Source organism: Pollicipes pollicipes, unplaced genomic scaffold, assembly GCF_011947565.3.
Source record: "Pollicipes pollicipes isolate AB1234 unplaced genomic scaffold, Ppol_2.1 Scaffold_7231;HRSCAF=8579_pilon_pilon_pilon, whole genome shotgun sequence".
NCBI classification, from domain to species: Eukaryota; Metazoa; Arthropoda; class Thecostraca; order Pollicipedomorpha; family Pollicipedidae; genus Pollicipes; species Pollicipes pollicipes.
The window spans coordinates 19561714-19580302 of NW_023597034.1; the positions used below are offsets into that span (position 1 = coordinate 19561714).

The 18589-nt window shown below is 56.5% G+C and overlaps 1 protein-coding gene across 1 annotated transcript; it reads right to left on the reverse strand.

The window, feature by feature from the left end:
- Positions 1-674: 674 nt before the first annotated feature.
- On the reverse strand, positions 675-17063 carry LOC119109816 (elongation of very long chain fatty acids protein). The gene is made up of 8 exons (XM_037233569.1): positions 17000-17063; positions 12283-12473; positions 10295-10375; positions 9653-9709; positions 8301-8406; positions 5215-5351; positions 4164-4325; positions 675-2271 (listed from the first exon to the last, which is right to left on the reverse strand). The coding sequence occupies exons 1-8, from the start codon at positions 17061-17063 to the stop codon at positions 2035-2037; spliced, it is 1035 nt and encodes a 344-aa protein (XP_037089464.1). The 3' UTR covers positions 675-2034.
- Between the last annotated feature and the right edge of the window lie 1526 nt (positions 17064-18589).

Here is an 18589-nt window from a genome sequence, read left to right on the forward strand (position 1 = left end):
TCACTCACTCACTCACTCACTCACTCACTCACTCACTCACTCAGGTGCTCTGCGGCTCACGTGCGGCCGGGGCTCCTCGGCCAACAGACTCTACCAACCGAGGTCACGGCGAGCTGACTATCAGACGATTACCGCCGCGGAAAACTCGCCTGCCCGGTGCTTGTCCCTCGCCCGGTTTCGTGTCGAGCTCGCCGTCTGCACGAAGCTTTGTGGTCGGATGGGATAAAAACTGACAAGACAGGGCCTGAACGACGTCTTCCGGGAAAAGTGAATGTGTGAAATCGCCTGCTTTTATTTGCAGACATGCGCACCATCGCGCAGGTCTCAGTGTCCGGCAACGTTGGATTGAGGTAGTGATCAGCGAGAGTAGCAGCAAGGCCAGCTTGTAAATGACCTTGGCTGACCTTTCTTGGGACTTGTCTGCATCTGCAAGTCGATTGATGACGTACAGCATGCACAGCATCGCAGGCCCACATTCGAGTCCGAGACGGTATGCTTTGCGGTCCAAGAGATCAACATTTTCTGCACGCATAGTTCGGCAGGTAACCTGCGGCATTGGGCCCGGTTGCGTTCTTCGGTTACCTCTCTGTTAGTTTCGCTTCAGACCTCTCAGTTGCCAAGGCCGTGTCCGTGCCGTCACCGAAGAACGGCGCGTTCCCTCGCGGCGGATGTATTTCAATGTTTGGTCCCCACCTGGCGAGTACAGAGGGTGCACGCGGCGCGGAACGCTGCGGCGAGGGGACTCGGTCCCAACAGTGCGGCGGCAGCACCACCCCGGGGATGGAGGCGGCGGAGGCCAGCGCCAGGCGGCTCGGGAGACGCAAAGCCCCTGTGGTCCCATGACAGTGAATGACACGCTCGGATGCCCGTGGCAGCGGTAGCCGCACGTCGACGTTGGGCCCCGGCGTTGAGAGGACTAGCGCCGGAGACGGGCGGGCCGGACAGCAGGCAGGAACAGCCTGGCAGAATGGGCCGGGGATGGATGGGCAGACTCGTGCGATGGACTCCAGGCACGCGCGAGCTGACGCGATTGTACGTGCGTGGCGGCTGGTCGAGCGGCGGCGCAGAGACGTGGGAAGAGAACCAACCACCGCGTTCCCGGATTTAAAAGGGGACAGAGGAACACAAGTTGAAGTGGATGGGTGCAGCGGGCGACCGCAACGGCTGGCGCACAACGTGCCACCGGTCCATGTTGGCGGTGGCGGTCGGCGTGTCATGCTAAGCCACGGACGGCGCACGCCGACAGAATGGGCGCTGCAAGAGCAGGCGCTTGGTGCCATTAGCTGTTTGGGAGCGACGTGATAACGGAATGGACTGTATATGATACCTGAATGATGGGGTGAACCGCTGAGGCGTAACAGCCGCGCGAGGTGCGTGAAAGGAAACAACAGGACGGTGCAGCTCACAACAGAGCCGTATGGCATGATGGAAGGTCTCCGGAGCTTGGCACAGCTCAAGAGCAACGATTAGTAGCAAGCTGGGGAGATGGATGTGGAGGGAAACAGGCTGTCTCAACGGCCAACACTAAACGGGCATCGCACGGAAACCTTAGTAAAGAGGCGAACCTACCGACAACAACCCATAAAACAGGCAAACCGGCACCGTGCGACCCTGACCTTTCATATGCACGAGGGCAGTGTTGTGTGGCCCACAGACCGCTGCATGTTTATCTAAACAATATGGAACATAGGATGGTGATAATGGTCGTACCTTGCTGCCAGCCAAACAGCACACAGCTTATGCGATTAAGGCACACGGCGGCGCACACTGATCCTGACCGTTGAGCGTCAACAAGACATACAGAACTAGAAAGCCACAGACGCAAAAGCGCGACCACTTTCACTCAGCACGCATAAAACAAACAGGCTGGTCCGACGACACGGCGCCGCAGTACGACACGGTCACCCACTGAGACCACGGCGCTCCACGCTAACAATGGACGGCCGAAAGTAGCTGCTACTCAGGTGAGCCCCCGTCCGCCATCTGACGCCGCTGTCGCTGACTGAAGTGTTTCCAAATGGCCGCGTGGTGACGCTAGTGGCTCAGCACACCGTTTGAGGCGGCGCCACGAGCCCGCACGCCGTTCTGGTAGCCGTTCATGTGGCCGTTGCTGTCTGGCGTGGCGAATCCATTGGCCTCCCTGGCGAGTCCGTTGGTCTGCTTGACGAAGTCGTTGCTCTGGTGGGCGACGCCGCTGCCGTTTGTCTTGATGCCATTGTGGCCATTGGTCGTGGCGGCACTTCCGTTGACCACGCTGACGGCATCATCATCCTGCGAAACATGAACCTCGTCTTAAAGGCCTGAGCCCAGCAGATGGCCCTTTCGCTTGATGCCAGGACAGATAAGCTTACAAGCTTACAGGAAATTAAATCACACAAAGTCAAATTTCCCGCCCACTTAAGTAAGTTAATCAAATAAAGCACAAAAATACGGCTTAGGCTGGTCCATCCAGGCTTCTAGATTTCATATCACGCCCCCTGGCTGCGAACAACATGCATGAAATGGCAAAAGTCGCGGACCGCGGACTCCAGAGCCCAATGCATCGCCCCTCGGTCAGAGGCACTGCGCACGTTCCACGGCGGACCAGAGCGCACCCGGCGGTACCGCCCGCGGAGGCTCCCCCCTCCCCTCTCAACAGCCTGTCAAAGCCAGCACAATCGTGTGCCGAGTGCTTGTGGCCTATATCACAATATTGCATTGACGCTTGGCCGCGAGCGCTGGGGTCGGGCGCAAGGCGCGCTCTGGCATGAGGTCCTCATGTCTGCTGCGCAATCGACCCGTGGGCCTGCAGCGACAGCGCAACACCCAACAGGCCAGCTGGCGCTCCAAACCCGAGCCGCCGGGTGGAAGCGCTCCGGAGCGTGGCGAATTCGCAACAGGGAACGAGCGACAACGACGAGGAACGAACAACGACAAGTGAACAGGGTGCGAGAAGCTCAGATCGTGAGGCGACGCCCGCAACTTCCCGCTCAAAATCCAGGAATGTAACATCCCTTGCGTGGAATCCGGTTATTTTGACAGGTGTCGAGCTCCACCTTCAAACGTGTCAGACTCGAGCGCAGTTTGTGTGTGTCATCGAAACAAATTTCGCGTCTTGGCACGACGTTAATTGCGTTGGTTGTTAGTTCCGTTGATGAGTTACGTGAGTCAGTTACGCTGGTTGTATCATTTGGTACGAGTTAGACGCCGTGGTCCCACGGTTATACAGTCAACCAAATGACATTCAATTAACGTCAAATGTACTCCATGATGAGTAGTTGCAGCCTGCCCAAGACAGGGAAATGTTTGCCGCGTTGATCGATACGATTTTACCACCCGATGGTACACAGACACATTTCAGTAGCAGCGACACCAGAAGAAGGTTTGTAACGATGCAAATTCCGCTACATACTCAAATACAACGCGGTGTAGAGGTACAAACACAGACGCAGTCACAGATACAAGAACACCCCAGCGCAGCGGCACTACGCGCAAACGCGACTCTCCCATCCCCAGCAGCCCCGGTCATTTCTGCGCTGGGCTCCCTTCACGTCGGCAGCACTGAATTCTGCCGGCCGGCCGCGCCTTCCGCAGGTTGGCTCTCTCCCGCAGCGAACGGTTCGCCGCGCGCGAACGGGGTCGGGTCGGGTCGGATGGCGCACATCTGGCACAGAGCCGGCTCGGTTCGGTGGCCCTGCTCAGCTGACACCATGGGGAGCGCCTCAGCACAGCTGCGACCCAGGCGTGGAGCACCTGTCAAGGTATAGCGGCCCCCTCCCCCTCCCCTCCCCCCGCTGCGGCAGCCGGTCGGCGCCGCTCAGTAGCTCTCACGCTGGGGCGTGGGAGACAGAAGGGATCTATCGGCCGTTTCTGGTCTGAACTGTTTCGGTCTCGATGGCACGCGTCAAGTGGAATCTGGCCCGGTAAGGTCATGTCAGGTCAAGGTCAGGTAAGGTCAGGCTAGGTCAGACCGATTCTGTCTGCTCCGCACGTGAAGGCTAAAATCCATCCGGGTCTCGAGGTAAATAAGGGACCTAGTCATTTATGGACTGTTCAAGCATCATTTAACGAGTCCGGGTGTTGCGCGGTTTTCGCGGCGTTTCACCTATGGACAATGATTGGTACGGTCCGGAAGACATCCGGTAATTGGAGTTTTGGTATGAATGAGAATCGCACGAACCCACCTTCTTGGGCTTCTTGCCGTAGTATTCCCGCCTGTAGAAGCCGAGGAAGAGCATGAAGAAGAGCAGGCCGTGGGCGCCGATGTACCAGAAGGCAATGGTCGGGTAGTCACACTCTCTGAACACCAGCTGGAACGAGTGCAGCATGATGGCCACGAACTGCACCTGTGGACGGAGAGGAATGTGACGTCACTGTGACGTCAGTGTGACTTCAGCAGCGCGTCAGGCAGCCGCGAACCGCTGGTGCAGACAGCGGGCCTCCTCCCACCGCGAAGCAGCGGAAACGGGCCGCACAGGCCTACCAGTCGAGAACGGGACGCTGCACGTCACCCGCACAGAGCTCCTGTCATGGGAGCGGGTGCGGCGTGGCCGCGGTCTGAACATGTGGGGAGGAACTGCGTGCCCGCCCGCCTCCTGCCGTCCTCCCGGGGCTCCCTTTCCAGGGCTCTCCGTCCAGCCAGCGTCACTGTGGGACTAAGCCGCCTGACCGAGCCGCCAGCCGGCGGACGGCGGACAGCGCCGAGCCCCCCCCCCCCCTCCCCCCACACGAGATCAGCGGTCCGCTCCAGGGTCAGCCGGCCACCGACGGCATTCCTCCGCAGCCGGCGCTCCGACTTCGGCGGCTGGTTTCTGGCGCGACCCGGCCCCCCCCCCATAGTGGGAGGGGTTCGGCAGGGTGGGTGGCCCAGCTGGTCGAGTTAACAAGTCTACGACGCGGCCAAGCAGGGCGACTATGCGGACAGGTGAGTCGTGAGCATGCTGCTTTGTGAGAATCATTTGAATAATTGGCGAACGGGCCGCGCGTTATTGCTAACAACAAGTCCAAGCCGAGTCCATCCTTTTACAGATCGAGACAGAGACTCGCATGTTAACCACGCAAACAATACAAAATGATCCAAGGCAGGTCGCTCAGGTAACTACGAGTTTGTTCTCTCAAGAACACATCGCGGGCCGGGCTTCACACCTGGCGCCGGCGCAGTGACGTTACTTCAGGGGGATTACGTCACTATTGGGATAATGACGTCACTACGTGAGATCAGTCGAACCTGCTCACCATCTGCAAGTTGGTCATGTGCTTCTTCCATCTGATGAAGCGCTGGTATCGGGGACCCATTGCGGCCACCATGTAATAGGCGTACATGAAGATGTGCACAAATGTGTTGGCCAGACCGAAGAAAGTGCTGTGGCCGCCTGTTGACAGGCAAGGACAATCATCAGTCAGCGGCAGTGCTCTCAGTGGCTGGCCATCTTACGCAGGATGGTTTGCACAACATCGGTCACTGAAGTCTAATAAATGTAAATAGGCGACAGTAAGCAACTACGCGCGGAAGTGTCCCGAGATAACTACGCAACTACGCACGGAAGTGTCCCGAGATAGCTGCGCAAATACGCACGGAAGTGTCCCGAGATTGCTGCCAAGATTCCAGTAACCGGCGCAACATGTGCATGGCCGGACCTAAGTATGCTAAGGTCCAGCCAGAATTAGCAGCATAACAGACTCCGTTAGGTTCATGAATACAACATGAAGTTACATTGCAGGTTCATGGAATATACGAGTGCATTTCAGCGTCTAAGGAAAATGTCGCCGGGACTGTAGTACGGTTGTAGTAATGGCTACAACAATAACACAGCGCGCGATGAACCAGCACATGAGGTACGGACAACCGAAACCAATGGAGGCATTACGATGTGACAGTTAATCGCAACTGTACATCGATTATAGTTATCCGTTGCCAGGTGATCATAATGACCACCTGTCAACCCATTCATCCATCTGCAAGCGGTACCAAAGCTCAATCCGTCCCACTAGTCAACTCAGTCTTTTCCAACCGGCCACCTCATCAGGACGTGTTAACCGCTCAAGCAGCCATATCATGGGGAAACGATCGCAGACCACCCGGCTACCTTCCCAGGAACCACTCACAGCTTGTCAGGCCACCTCAGCAAGAGTCAACCACAGCCCACCCAACCCACAACGGTCCAATCAGCGTCCATTCCGACACCTCATCAGAACACCACCACGTCACACGCCGCCCGTCACCCAGAGTCGACCCACCCCATCCGGCCAGCATGACGCGCCTCGAGGCGTGCTTCGCCGGCGGCGCCGCCCCCGCCTCACGCCCACAACGCCCATGCCGCCTGTCACCTGGTCGGCGCCCTGGGGCGTCTCTATAGCCCCGTGGTGTTGACAGCCACGGCGGCGCCGCGCCACGGGGCCAGCGCGGCCCGGCCGCTCAGCCAGCCTGAATACAGTCGGTCGTCGCGCACGCCTGACACTTTGTGTAGGGCCCACGTACGTCACGGAATCGATAGCGTCACCACCGATTATGTGTTACACCGGCCGAGTGGCCGGCCGCTAACGCCCAGCAGGGTGTTGGTAACAACTGGGTACGATCGGGTGGGGTGCCCTAGACGGGCGGGGTGACCCAGACTAGCCGCGGCGCTCGGTCCGTCCGCCGCCGAGACCAGACCATCCTTGAGCGTGTCACTGAGCCAGCGCTGAGGCGACAGCGGGGCGACAGAAGCGACAGACAGCAGCTGGGGAGGTGTCGCTCGGTCGGTCGCACCGCCTGAGGAGCTGGAGAGCTGGCCGTGGCGTGCTGCGTGCGTCATCTGCCGGCCGCTCGGTGCGGTCTCGCACCTCGAGGCGGATCAGCGACGCCTGCTACCAGCCCAGAGCGTCGCCGAAGGGTCCGCCGATCAGCGTGAGCCCGCCCGCCGACAGTGGAGCGTGCGAGTGTCGGGCGAACGCGCCGCTGGTGGCGAGGACTTTCGTCCCGGTTTTAGCGACAATGCCCGGGAACACGTCAGGCAGGCACGTACAGGAATAAGGCGTTGACGTTCGACGCGTGATTTGACGATAAACCCCGACCGCCGGTCGCACATTGTATCGCCGCGTGACGGTACCGTGCCTTGAGGTAGTCGAACTGAACGGTTCAAACAGTAACGCATGATACGCTCCAGCGAGTGAGAAAATAGTCATTTTGTGAATGTTTCAGGCAATACGTCATCAATTTCCTGGGAGTGCGGGAGCGGATCCCATCAGGCAGCCTGGTCTTCACCTCAGGCCTGCAGTCTTGACTTTTCAACTTTCTAACTCTACTCCATTAGACCCCAACATGTAAAGGCGGTCAAACCACCGTGTTCAGAGATTCGCCATGCTCCTCCGGTCAAATTGATACAATGTAGGCATTTCAATACGACTACCAGCAAATGCCGCCCCCTCCCCCCCTCCCCATTCCTAATTGTATGCCCGAAGCCATGTCCACCGAACGCAAGATGAAGATGACGAGACCTGTTAAGCAGAAAACAATGCAAGTTGTTGTCCCATGCATCTCGTACTGGTTCCACACAAACACAACCAGATCATTAGGGCACTGGTCCACACGCTGAAACGAAATCTCCGGGACAGGAGAACCGTCAACCTGACCTTCACATGGCGGATAAAAAGCAGTCTAGTAACTGGTTCATCCGGCTCCAGATTTGTCTCATCACCGGCTCATCGATTGACGTGATAACCATTAACAGGCCAGTGTACAAACAGCGTCCTCACGGGACCGGCAGCCGGCACCACACGGCGATGGAGCTCACCATTACGCCAGAGCATTGCCATGAGCTCGGACGGACCGGACTGGACCGGACCCGAACGGACGGTGAGGGTTGGCAACGACCATCGCCCAGACCGGACCGGAGCGCGGGAGACCGAGCCGTGCGCGAGCCTGAGTAAACAGCAGCGGCGCAGCGGGCTCGGCGCGTGTGTGTTCGTGTATGTGTGCGTGCGTGAACAGCGCCGGGTGATACCCTTATCATGTGATAGTTAACCTCCGGCTGTGGCTGCGGCCAGTATACCACTATCTGCCAGCTGTCGTGCGGTGCCACGTTCCCTCTCATGGGGCGAAAAGTGTGGCGAGGACGTATGACGGCAGCATGTGGCCTTGGTGAGGACGTCTGAGCAGTGTTCCGGGAAGCGACTAAAGCAGGACAGAAGGATTACGTGACGGGAGCAATAGAAGACGATGCCTGTACAGCGAGCAGAAAGCGAATGGCGAGGCTTGGGAGCAAACCTCAAATCCTGCACCTTTCGGGAAGTTTAGGGGGAAGCTCGAGGAAGCTCGTCAGACGTGAGGAGTTACAACTTACCTGGTATAAACTTGGCACCCCACCACACCGAGAACGGCATGATGCCGTGGTGGACCACGTGCAGTACCGACACGTGCGCGAACTTCTTCCGCAGCACGAAGAAGATCTGACGACAATAAAACCGGTCGGTCACGTAATCCACCCCCCCCCCCCCCCCACATCCCCTAAATCCAGGGGATGCGGTGGGGAATTCCTATCGAGTACCTACACCAGGCACCGACATCCCCCCCCCCCCCCCTCCCCGCCGCTGGAATGGCACTCAGCCACACCCAACCCGCCCCTGCGCCGATGACAAGAGTGACGAAACGCACCCAGATTTGGCTGCTCGCTAAATCGCACACGCTGTCTGGCGGAATGCACTAAGCCGATGGCCGCAGCTTAAACACGCAGGCACTGTGTAAGCTTCAGGTGAACATCAAAGCTCTTCATCAGACGGCGCCTTTAATTTTAGCTATCTCTGCCTTCAGAAAAATGTGTAGAGGTTTAGCACAATCCGGGCGCAGGCCGAGTGTCTGCAAACACTGCGAGCCGATCTGCGCATGCGCCAGCTCAGCCGATTGTTGAGGTTAGTGACAGGCAACCGGCCGCGCCTCCCCACGGTCCTTGGCATATTAGTCTCCCAATTCCCAACCGTGACGGAAAAAGATGATGCTAAGTGGCAGGTAAAATGGAGGAGAGCCTCGACGAATGAGCTCCGAGGGCTTCAGTAGCACTTCATTCACAAGAGCACCTAAACACCCAAAGGCTCAAGATTAAGATATCCAGAGATGTGTCTATACTATCTGAGGAAATGCAGAGAGGCTAGCCGGTTGGCTGTTTGCTAAACAGAATGACGTATGATATGATGAGGTCATGATGCATAGTCTAATATCAAGTGCTAACGTTATCATAATCATATACGTTAATTTAGACGTATACAACCATCTGCCCAAAAACGACGGGAGTCACGAGGGACTGAGCCTCTCACAAACTTTTGAAAATCGAGCATTATCCCTAGGTGTTGGCTGGAAGGAAATAGCCAAAAAAGGGATTCGTGCCTCCTCCGTTCAACTTGGAAGATCATCCATTGCCACTCAAAGTCACGTGTGGTAGCATTCAACATCAAATAATCAGGTGTAATAGTATCAACTCGTATGCTGATCGAATGTTTAAAGCCATTAGCAGAACAGCGGTTCCGAAAAAAACTTATCAAGCCTGGTGGTTTTGGATCATGAGAATAAGCCTTACCAGACAGCTCAATTTATGCCACAAGGGTGTGCGGAAGACACGTGATGTTTGGCCCGTCGAGTAAGGTACAAGAGTATCAAATGCCATATGTTTCCTTATTCCATGTTCTCCTCTGGTTCGCTTACCGTGTCCGGGAACTCAAGGATTTTCGAGAAGAAATACATCCAGCAAGAAGTCACCATCTGAAAGCAGCATGGTTATAGGACATCACATTGTGGTGCAAACATAAGTCGTATGCTACTACCCGCCAAAGCATCACCCGCCTGCCACTACCTGCCAAAACATCAAGTATCTGTCACCACCCGCCAAAACATCACCCGCCTGTCACCACCCGCCAAAACATCAAGTATCTGTCACCATCCGCCAAAACATCAAGTATCCGTCACCACCTGCAAAAAAACATCAGTCGCCTGTCATCACCCGCCAAAACGTGAGAACGTAAAGAACAAAGAACAAAAAAAAAAAAAACGTAAAGAACAACACGCAAGCGGTGGCACTATTCGTACTAGCAAGACATGGTCCTCAGTTCGTTTATGGTACGTAAAATAAATGCAAGATGTAATACTGGATGATACGATCGGTCACTTCGCAACGTTTACGCCCCATTCGTGTTTTCTTCGAGGTCAGATAAGTAACAGCAACAATACCATTGCACCTCACACAGGTCCAGTCCTAGCGTCCAGGAAGTCCACCACGATCCTCTCAGACCAAGCTCCAGACGGGTCGTTGACGGTCGTCAAAATCCAGGCGCCGGCCACCATACTTACGTATAAGGCCTTGGGGTCGCTGGAGTAGTCCACAGGCTGGCAGCGAAAGCTGTACTCGAAAAGCCATCCTGACATCAGCATCTGGCGGTGGGAGGCACTGACGTCAGGGCCCCATCACGTCACGGGCAAGACGGGAAGTCGGGCCACTCCACCACAGCCGGTGGCGCCAGAAACGAACACGACACTCATCACCAGCCGCGGGGGGTCAGGCCACTCCTCCACAGCCGGCGGCGCCGGAGACGGACACAACACTCGTCACCAGCCGCGGGGGGTCAGGCCACTCCTCCACAGCCGGCGGCGCCGGAGATGGACACGACACTCATCACCAGCCGCGGGTAGGTCAGGCCACTCCTCCACAGCCGGCGGCGCCGGAGACGGACACGACACTCATCACCAGCCGCGGGGGGGTCAGGCCACTCCTCCACAGCCGGCGGCGCCGGAGACGGACACAAACACTCGTCACCAGCCGCGGGGGGTCAGGCCACTCCTCCACAGCCGGCGGCGCCGGAGATGGACACGACACTCATCACCAGCCGCGGGTAGGTCAGGCCACTCCTCCACAGCCGGCGGCGCCGGAGACGGACACGACACTCATCACCAGCCGCGGGGGGTCAGGCCACTCCTCCACAGCCGGCGGCGTCGGAGACGGACACGACACTCATCACCAGCCGCGGGTAGGTCAGGCCACTCCTCCACAGCCGGCGGCGTCGGAGACGGACACGACACTCATCACCAGCCGCGGGTAGGTCAGGCCACTCCTCCACAGCCGGCGGCGCCGGAGACGGACACGACACTCATCACCAGCCGCGGGGGGTCAGGCCACTCCTCCACAGCCAGCGGCGCCGGAGACGGACACGACACTCATCACCAGCTGCGGGGGGTCAGGCCACTCCTCCACAGCCGGCGGCGTCGGAGACGGACACGGCACTCATCACCAGCTGCGGGGGGTCAGGCCACTCCTCCACAGCCGGCGGCGCCGGAGACGGACACGACACTCATCACCAGCTGCGGGGGGTCAGGCCACTCCTCCACAGCCGGCGGCGTCGGAGACGGACACGACACTCATCACCAGCTGCGGGGGGTCAGGCCACTCCTCCACAGCCGGCGGCGCCGGAGATGGACACGACACTCATCACCAGCCGCGGGTAGGTCAGGCCACTCCTCCACAGCCGGCGGCGCCGGAGACGGACACGACACTCATCACCAGCCGCGGGGGGTCAGGCCACTCCTCCACAGCCGGCGGCGCCGGAGATGGACACGACACTCATCACCAGCCGCGGGTAGGTCAGGCCACTCCTCCACAGCCGGCGGCGTCGGAGACGGACACGACACTCATCACCAGCCGCGGGTGGGTCAGGCCACTCCTCCACAGCCGGCGGCGTCGGAGACGGACACGACACTCATCACCAGCCGCGGGTGGGTCAGGCCACTCCTCCACAGCCGGCGGCGTCGGAGACGGACACGACACTCATCACCAGCCGCGGGTAGGTCAGGCCACTCCTCCACAGCCGGCGGCGCCAGAGACGGACACGACACTCATCACCAGCTGCGGGGGGTCAGGCCACTCCTCCACAGCCGGCGGCGCCGGAGATGGACACGACACTCATCACCAGCCACGGGGGGTCACGCCCATTGTCTACGTTGCGCGCTTGCTTTCCACGCACCGACAGCTGACGCGTCTTTACGTATGCCTTTCGTGGTCTTTGGAAGGAAGCAAGTAGTCGGCTTGTGGGTCAAATTGGCGTGGCAGAAAATATGCTGAGAAAATTACATGTGCAGAATGTAGCAGTCTTGGAAGGTACAACCCACTGAGAAAAGCACTCAAGTCAAAACGAATTATTGCATTGCGCAAAAAAAAAACAACGACAGACTATCCGTCGCCCAACGCGACCACTGGAGATCTCCAGCTGCTCAAGACCACGGTTACAAGAAGAGTGCATCTGCCCCCTCCCCCTCCCCGGCCGGGGGTGTGTCCGGGCTCCACTGACCCTGTAGAACAGGAGCAGGGAGAGCATCACTTGGGCGGCGTTGTAGACAACAAGGAGGCGGCGCACGTCGTAGGGCGGCCGGTTCTTCATCCAGCGCGGGCCGAGCCAGCAGACGGTCCACACGTACGTCAGGCAGATGGCCAGCACGGGGAAGGGCGACGACATCAGCGGGAAGTCATCCATGCGCGGGTCTGCCGGACAGCGGTCAGTGGTCAGCACCAGAGGCCGACGGACGTCAGCAATGGGCCCCGCACGTTGGCCCCCGGGAGCGGCCGACCCGCGGCCGGGCGGCTTGACCCCACTCGGCTCCTCACGGGGCCCGGCTGGCGGCACCGCGCACCTGCACCGCCGGTCAGCCCCAGGACCCCGGGGTCGATGTCAAGGCCGCGCGGTGATCCCTTGTCGGTGCTCCGGGAAGGATGACACAGAAGGCAAGACCACACGGGGAATGCCGTAGGTATAAAAACACTACCGAGGGGTCTCCGACAAGACAGATTAAACAAGTTCTTTGCGGCAGGAAACTGATCAGCGTATTACACCACGAGGAATTTCAACCAGTCATAACGTTAAATCATTTTTGAAGACAAAGGGATCATTGGATCATTGTTCATGTATCGATTTGAAAGCACAGAAGGTATCTCGGAGAACATCCAGATATCCACAAGCATATCAAGACCCATGGTCACCATTTCACTCATCATGGAGCACAACGCACACATATTGAGATACTAACACCCATAATGCAGATAAATCAAATTCCTGGCGTCGGAACGCACAGCATGTCGACGGCCAGTGAACGACGTCAGAAGCACACCTGCCTAGGAAATGGCCTCCGGAGACACAAACGGCGGGGAACCGAATTTGTCGGAGTCCCTGCTTACGCGCCCAGGGCCTGACACAGATCCGGATTATTATCACAGCGTGCAAAAGTATGCTACGAGAGCTAAGAGCTTTGCACGGTCGGTACGATGAAAAGCAATTCGCCCAAAGCCGACGCCAGCGGAGTATGTGCAAAGCAGCCCTTCGGCACGTATCCCTACCCTTATGGAACTTCTTAAATGCCTTAATGTGCGCGTGAATAAATGTGATTTAAAAATTCCATATGGGCATGTAAACATAAGTGAATAAAGAACATAAAATGTTGTCTAGCGCAACCCCATGAGATTTCGCGCGCCTACGACGCGCTAAATTAGGTTTTCAGTGAACATTTAATAGGTGTGCTCCCCAGCCGCGAAGTCCTGCATACGCTTCTGGCCCTCAGTCTGTAGTGGACGCAAAAACACGGACCAGACCTCCCAAACTAGAATTCAAGCCAGCTTATAGCATTTGGTAAGCGGCTCATCGTACATTCAGCTGAAAACTGCAGATCCGAAGGGATTCTAGTGCACATTTCTGGATGCTCCTGTAAGCCAACAATAATATTCTACACGTCGTGCAGATTTCTATTCATTGGCATCTTGACTTTTATTTTTGGCGTCAGGTCCGACTGAATCTAATGGCGAGGGACAGCTAAGGATAAAACTCACTTCTAAGAGGATTGGTAGAGCTTAACACAGTTATATCATTTGATTTCCTCTGGAATAGCCGCAGGTTTAATTCAAAGAGAGATCAGAGCTTCTCCGTCCCAACAGATCCCGAACAAGCCAAATATTGCCACTTTCGCAGCGAGCTCGCAGAATCTTGCGTAACGGACTGCCTTGGCTCAGCTTAGCCTAGATCCCCGGGCTGCCCGCTCTCGTGAACCAGATCAAACGAGATTCACCCCTCACCCCTCGGTGTCTATGCGAAATAAAGCAGGCAGGGCCTCGACAAGCATCTCTGCCCGGACCAAACCTTTCAAAGGGATGGGAAGAACTGCGCCAGTCTTCGGATAGACTAGAGCATGACCCAACTGCTAACAGCCACGCGCAGCTTGTCTGCGCCGCGGGGCGACAAACTATGCGGGGGCTTGGCCAGTGGCTCCGTGTGGCTGGCTCATGCCAAGGGTGGTGATGAAGCTTCCCGTTCCTACCCGCCGTCACCTCAAGCTGCCATGACATCAACCGAAACGTCCGAAGTCGGCAGACATCTTGTTTGTACGTTCATTCGCCGATACAGCGCCCATAATATGCACGCCTAGTTTATGTGAGAAGTTACATCGACTCTTAAGAACGGGGGTGCCATAAGTGAAGTGGTTAACGCGTCTGCGTTAACCACTGCGCGTCTGGGAAACCAGAGGTACGGGGTTCGATTCCCCGCAGTGCCCGCCCTTCCCGCCAGGGTGAGAGGCAGGCGACGCCATATAGCCTCAGCAGCTGGGTGCGTCGTAAAGCCCCAATGCCATGACATGACACGACTCTTAAGCACGGCCACCAGTCGATGTAAGGATACACGGGCCAAAATGTACAGCATCACGATCAGATTGGCTGTGCTTCAAACACAGTCAGCCAAAGACAAAACGTCACTGCAAAGATCCAGGTCAGCTGACCTGTTAAGCATGTGACAGACGTGAGCAAAAAGACTGCTCTGACTCTGCTGGCCACAATAAAAAAACACACTTTTAATAAGGCCTAAGCAAACAAACGCGGACAAATAGCAACGCACGCAGTACAAAACCAACACGCACGCACAATACGGGTGGCAGACGGTGGCATGACGGTAGAGGTGGCTGACAGCGTTGGCAGATCACCAGCGCCACCAATAGCCGATGGTGGCCCGACAGTAAAGGTGGCTGACAGCGGTGGCAGATCACCGGTGCCACCGATAGCCGACGGTGGCCTGACGGTAAAGGTGGCTGACAGCGGTGGCAGATCACCGGTGCCAGCGATAGCCGACGGTGGCCTGACGGTAGAGGTGGCTGACAGCGTTGACAGGTCACCGGCGCCGTGCTGGCTGTATTCCGGCCGCCGCAATCCCGCGGGAATCCGGAGGAGCGGTCATACGACAAGCGCTGGGATGCCGGACGGTGACCACAGAAGGATGTGGGGAGTGGCGCTGTACATGGCTTGTCACCTTCGCACCCATTGGCCAACGTGCTTTCAAAATGACGGACTCAGCAAGCCAACATACTGTTCGACATCAGGTTGCGCAGAAGATCGTTTTTCGGAGGAAAAGAGCCGCCACTGCTGGCTTTACGCGCTCGCCTTCTGTGTTTGGTATGAACCTTACATACATAGCGACCCAAGGACGCATACCTCTGAAGCTCTCGATAACAAAGTTACAACACAATGCATCATAATATGCACTTATCCTGCAACGTTGCTTACCACAAACAATGAGACAATAAATGGTCTGCAACCGAAATCAATTTGCTCCAGGTGGTAGTGACACTGGCACTTTCTGATTTTTTTTGAAATCTACTCATATGCAGCCTTGACGTAATTGTTGTTATGCATCATATCGATATTAAGTACCCTGTTACGTTTTGCATCACATTAGTGTTGTATCTACACATGTATTGTCATATTATCACACATCATGTTATCGTATACAGTTGTTTGACAATATCACGCTGTGTGCCCGTGTCCAGCGCCGTACACCCTTCCTAAAAGGAATTCGAGACGAACCCCGGGGAAAGTGCGAGGACACGCCTCTCTGGGAGGGGGTCCAAGACCAGCCCACTAACAAGCCACGCCTCTTACCTTAGAAAGTAAGCGCAAGCAGGCCGTAGACATCCCCAGCCAACATTAGAGGGAGTGTTCCACATTTTATCGGGGTTTGAGCTGAAATAGGCTTCTTTAAACCCTTTCAGTGCTGTCCATAACCCTGCCCTAAGACCTAACACCCTCTAGTATCTGAGCTACACGCCCGCGAGCGAAAAGGGGAAGAGCATTTCAGAGGAGGGGGGTATTTATAGTCATCTTAACATTTAATACATCGTAAAAACGTCATCACTGTCCGGCAATTCCACACGCCATGCAGCGGCCAAGGCTTAAAACAACCTTATAGTCGAGGCGTTGATATCTGGCGTTCGTAAGCACCATTTTCATATACAACGGCCGGCAACTGGCTCTCAATCAATGTTGTGCAGGGTGCGGCGACGTAATCAAACAATGACATATTGAGGAGCATCTTTACTAAACAGAGAATTTATCGTCTACAGCAGTGTTTTCCACTTAAAAAGCTTTTAAAAGTTTCAAGTAAACTTGTGTCATCGTGTCTGATGCATCTTCACTGTTCATTGTTCATTCCATATATTAAACATAAAATGTTCCCTTTAACGGGACTACAAGACCTTAACTACGGTGCCCCAGACACCGGTCAGTACATCCGTGTTCCTTACGCAAACGTCAGATTAGATTGCACAATGTTGTGTATGGGCGTGGCTCTTGCAAGAGCCGAGTGGTGCAAGACGTCGCCCGATCTCTTCGAAAAGTGCATCGCCTGCTTGTGAACGTACGTCAATCTCCGAATGCAAGCCGGACCCGGTGGCCACGGTGGTGCGCTGACAGTGGATGGCGGCGCGCGCCTCAACACCGACTCCCAGAACTACCAGCTGACCCACTCAGCATTCACCCGGTGTGACGAGTGGTGCCGGGCGCACGGCAAGCGCTGGCGGCCGGTCAATCGGCGAACGTTGATCTGCCCGACAGCCAGCGCCGGCCAATCGGCGAACGTTGACTTCGCTCCGTGCCCGCCAGCTGGTTGGGGGGCCGGCAGCTGTGAGGTGGGCGGTTACGGAACGCCTTGACATAGCCACCGACCCAACCGCAGCAACCGCGGGCAGGTGCGCACTCACCTCGCAAGTCCACCATGATGTGGTTGTAGCCATCGACGATCGTTTTCACACCAGACCCCACCATGGCTGCCGACTCTGCCGGAGAGAGAGAGAGAGAGAGTGCATCAGCACGGTGCAGCGCTTCCGGGTCACAGCTGGGGGAAGGTGGTAGCGCCGGGGGACGGTGTGAAAGGGAGGCTGCCACTGTCGCTGCTGCCATACAAGGCCACGCTGGGCGACGAAGAGCAAAGAGGATCGTGTCGATCGAAAACGGCGCCCCGTTCGGCTCTTGGTTAACTGGCAAGGAAACTAGGTGTCAGTTCTACAGTGATTGCTGGAGAGGAAAAGGGTCAAGACAGCTTCAGGCGAAGCAATACCAGAACACACTTAAGCAGTGGCTGAAGACAGCATACGGACAAACACACACGCCACGGCACCGGAATCAGACACACCACGGGCGTACCACTAACGGGCGTTAATCAGCAGCTCCCAGCTGTCACTGCGGCTGTTTGCCCACACACGAAACAAAAAACGTTCTTTCCCCATATGTAGGGCATATGTAACGCGGAGCCATGTGACAATGCAGTGGCTTTTGCGGGTGTGTGCGTTCACATGTTTAACTTCAATGCACCATTAGGGGAGACCTATCCCCAGAGCCGGGGAAGAGAACCAGGCCCTCTTGGGTGCGAAATAAATCATCTTCAACGCATACATGTTAAGCTGGATTTCGCATTGAGGATTCTGAGCCATTCGGGATCTGCAGCCACAACATAAGCTGTTAGTTTATGCATTCAGCCATTGTTAACTTCGTGTTGCCTTTTCCTCTCGAATCCTCTCGGTCTTTTACACCTCACATGTTTGTTGATCTTGTTTCCTGAACTATTCCATTGGGTCTTTACTGAAGCGCAGCTATGTCATTTCAAAACACCGAGGGACCCCTTCTAATAACAAACGTGCTTTCGAATACGAGCAGCTGACGTTACCCCCCGGCAGGATCCAGGGATCCTGCTGGGGATCCAGGGTGACAACATCGTCTACTCTAGGCGTCCACTTCCTACTAAGCACCCGCTTCGGTTCTTTCCTGGTCGAGTGCAATTGATCCCTTGCTCAAATACATCTCTAGCGGAGTCATGCAAACGAGCGGTCCTCCCGCAACTTCTGCAAAAGTACTCGCAATCCTCCAGTGGCGCAGTCCGGATGATTGCCCTTCAACGCCCAACCCCTGGCTGCACCAGTGCACTGTGCATGTATCAGATGAAATCGAGTGCAGAGTCCGTTACACTGTAAGTACCTCCAAAAATTCCATACATTTATGCATCCGGCCTTGATCAGGCAGCGGACGTGCCCTTGCCGTCTGGATGCGTCTCATTTGCATTCCCCGTCCTCCCCCTCCCGCCCGCCCGGGCGAAAAGACGTACCCAGCTGTCTACCCAGGGGCCCACCTCAGGGGTCCAGCCGACCGGTCACCGCCAAACGGCCTCTGTAGACCACAGCCATTGTCTGTGCGCGTTGTCAGGACAACGCGCAAACAAGTCGATAGGAAGAGTCAGCGCGCGCAGGCAACGTCTCGCGAAGTTTATCGTTGCAGCTGGCTACGAAATGCCGTTTTGA

Excerpts from the sequence above, each read along its gene's own strand:
- LOC119109816 (XM_037233569.1), bottom strand. The coding sequence starts at position 17,063 with ATGGTGGGGTCTGGTGTGAAAACGATCGTCGATGGCTACAACCACATC. Across the intron at positions 12,474-16,999 it reads CATCATGGTGGACTTGCGAG|ACCCGCGCATGGATGACTTC; the intron begins GTGAGTGCGCAC and ends GCTGTCCGGCAG. Across the intron at positions 9,710-10,294 it reads GCGACCCCAAGGCCTTATAC|ATGGTGACTTCTTGCTGGAT; the intron begins GTAAGTATGGTG and ends TGCTGCTTTCAG.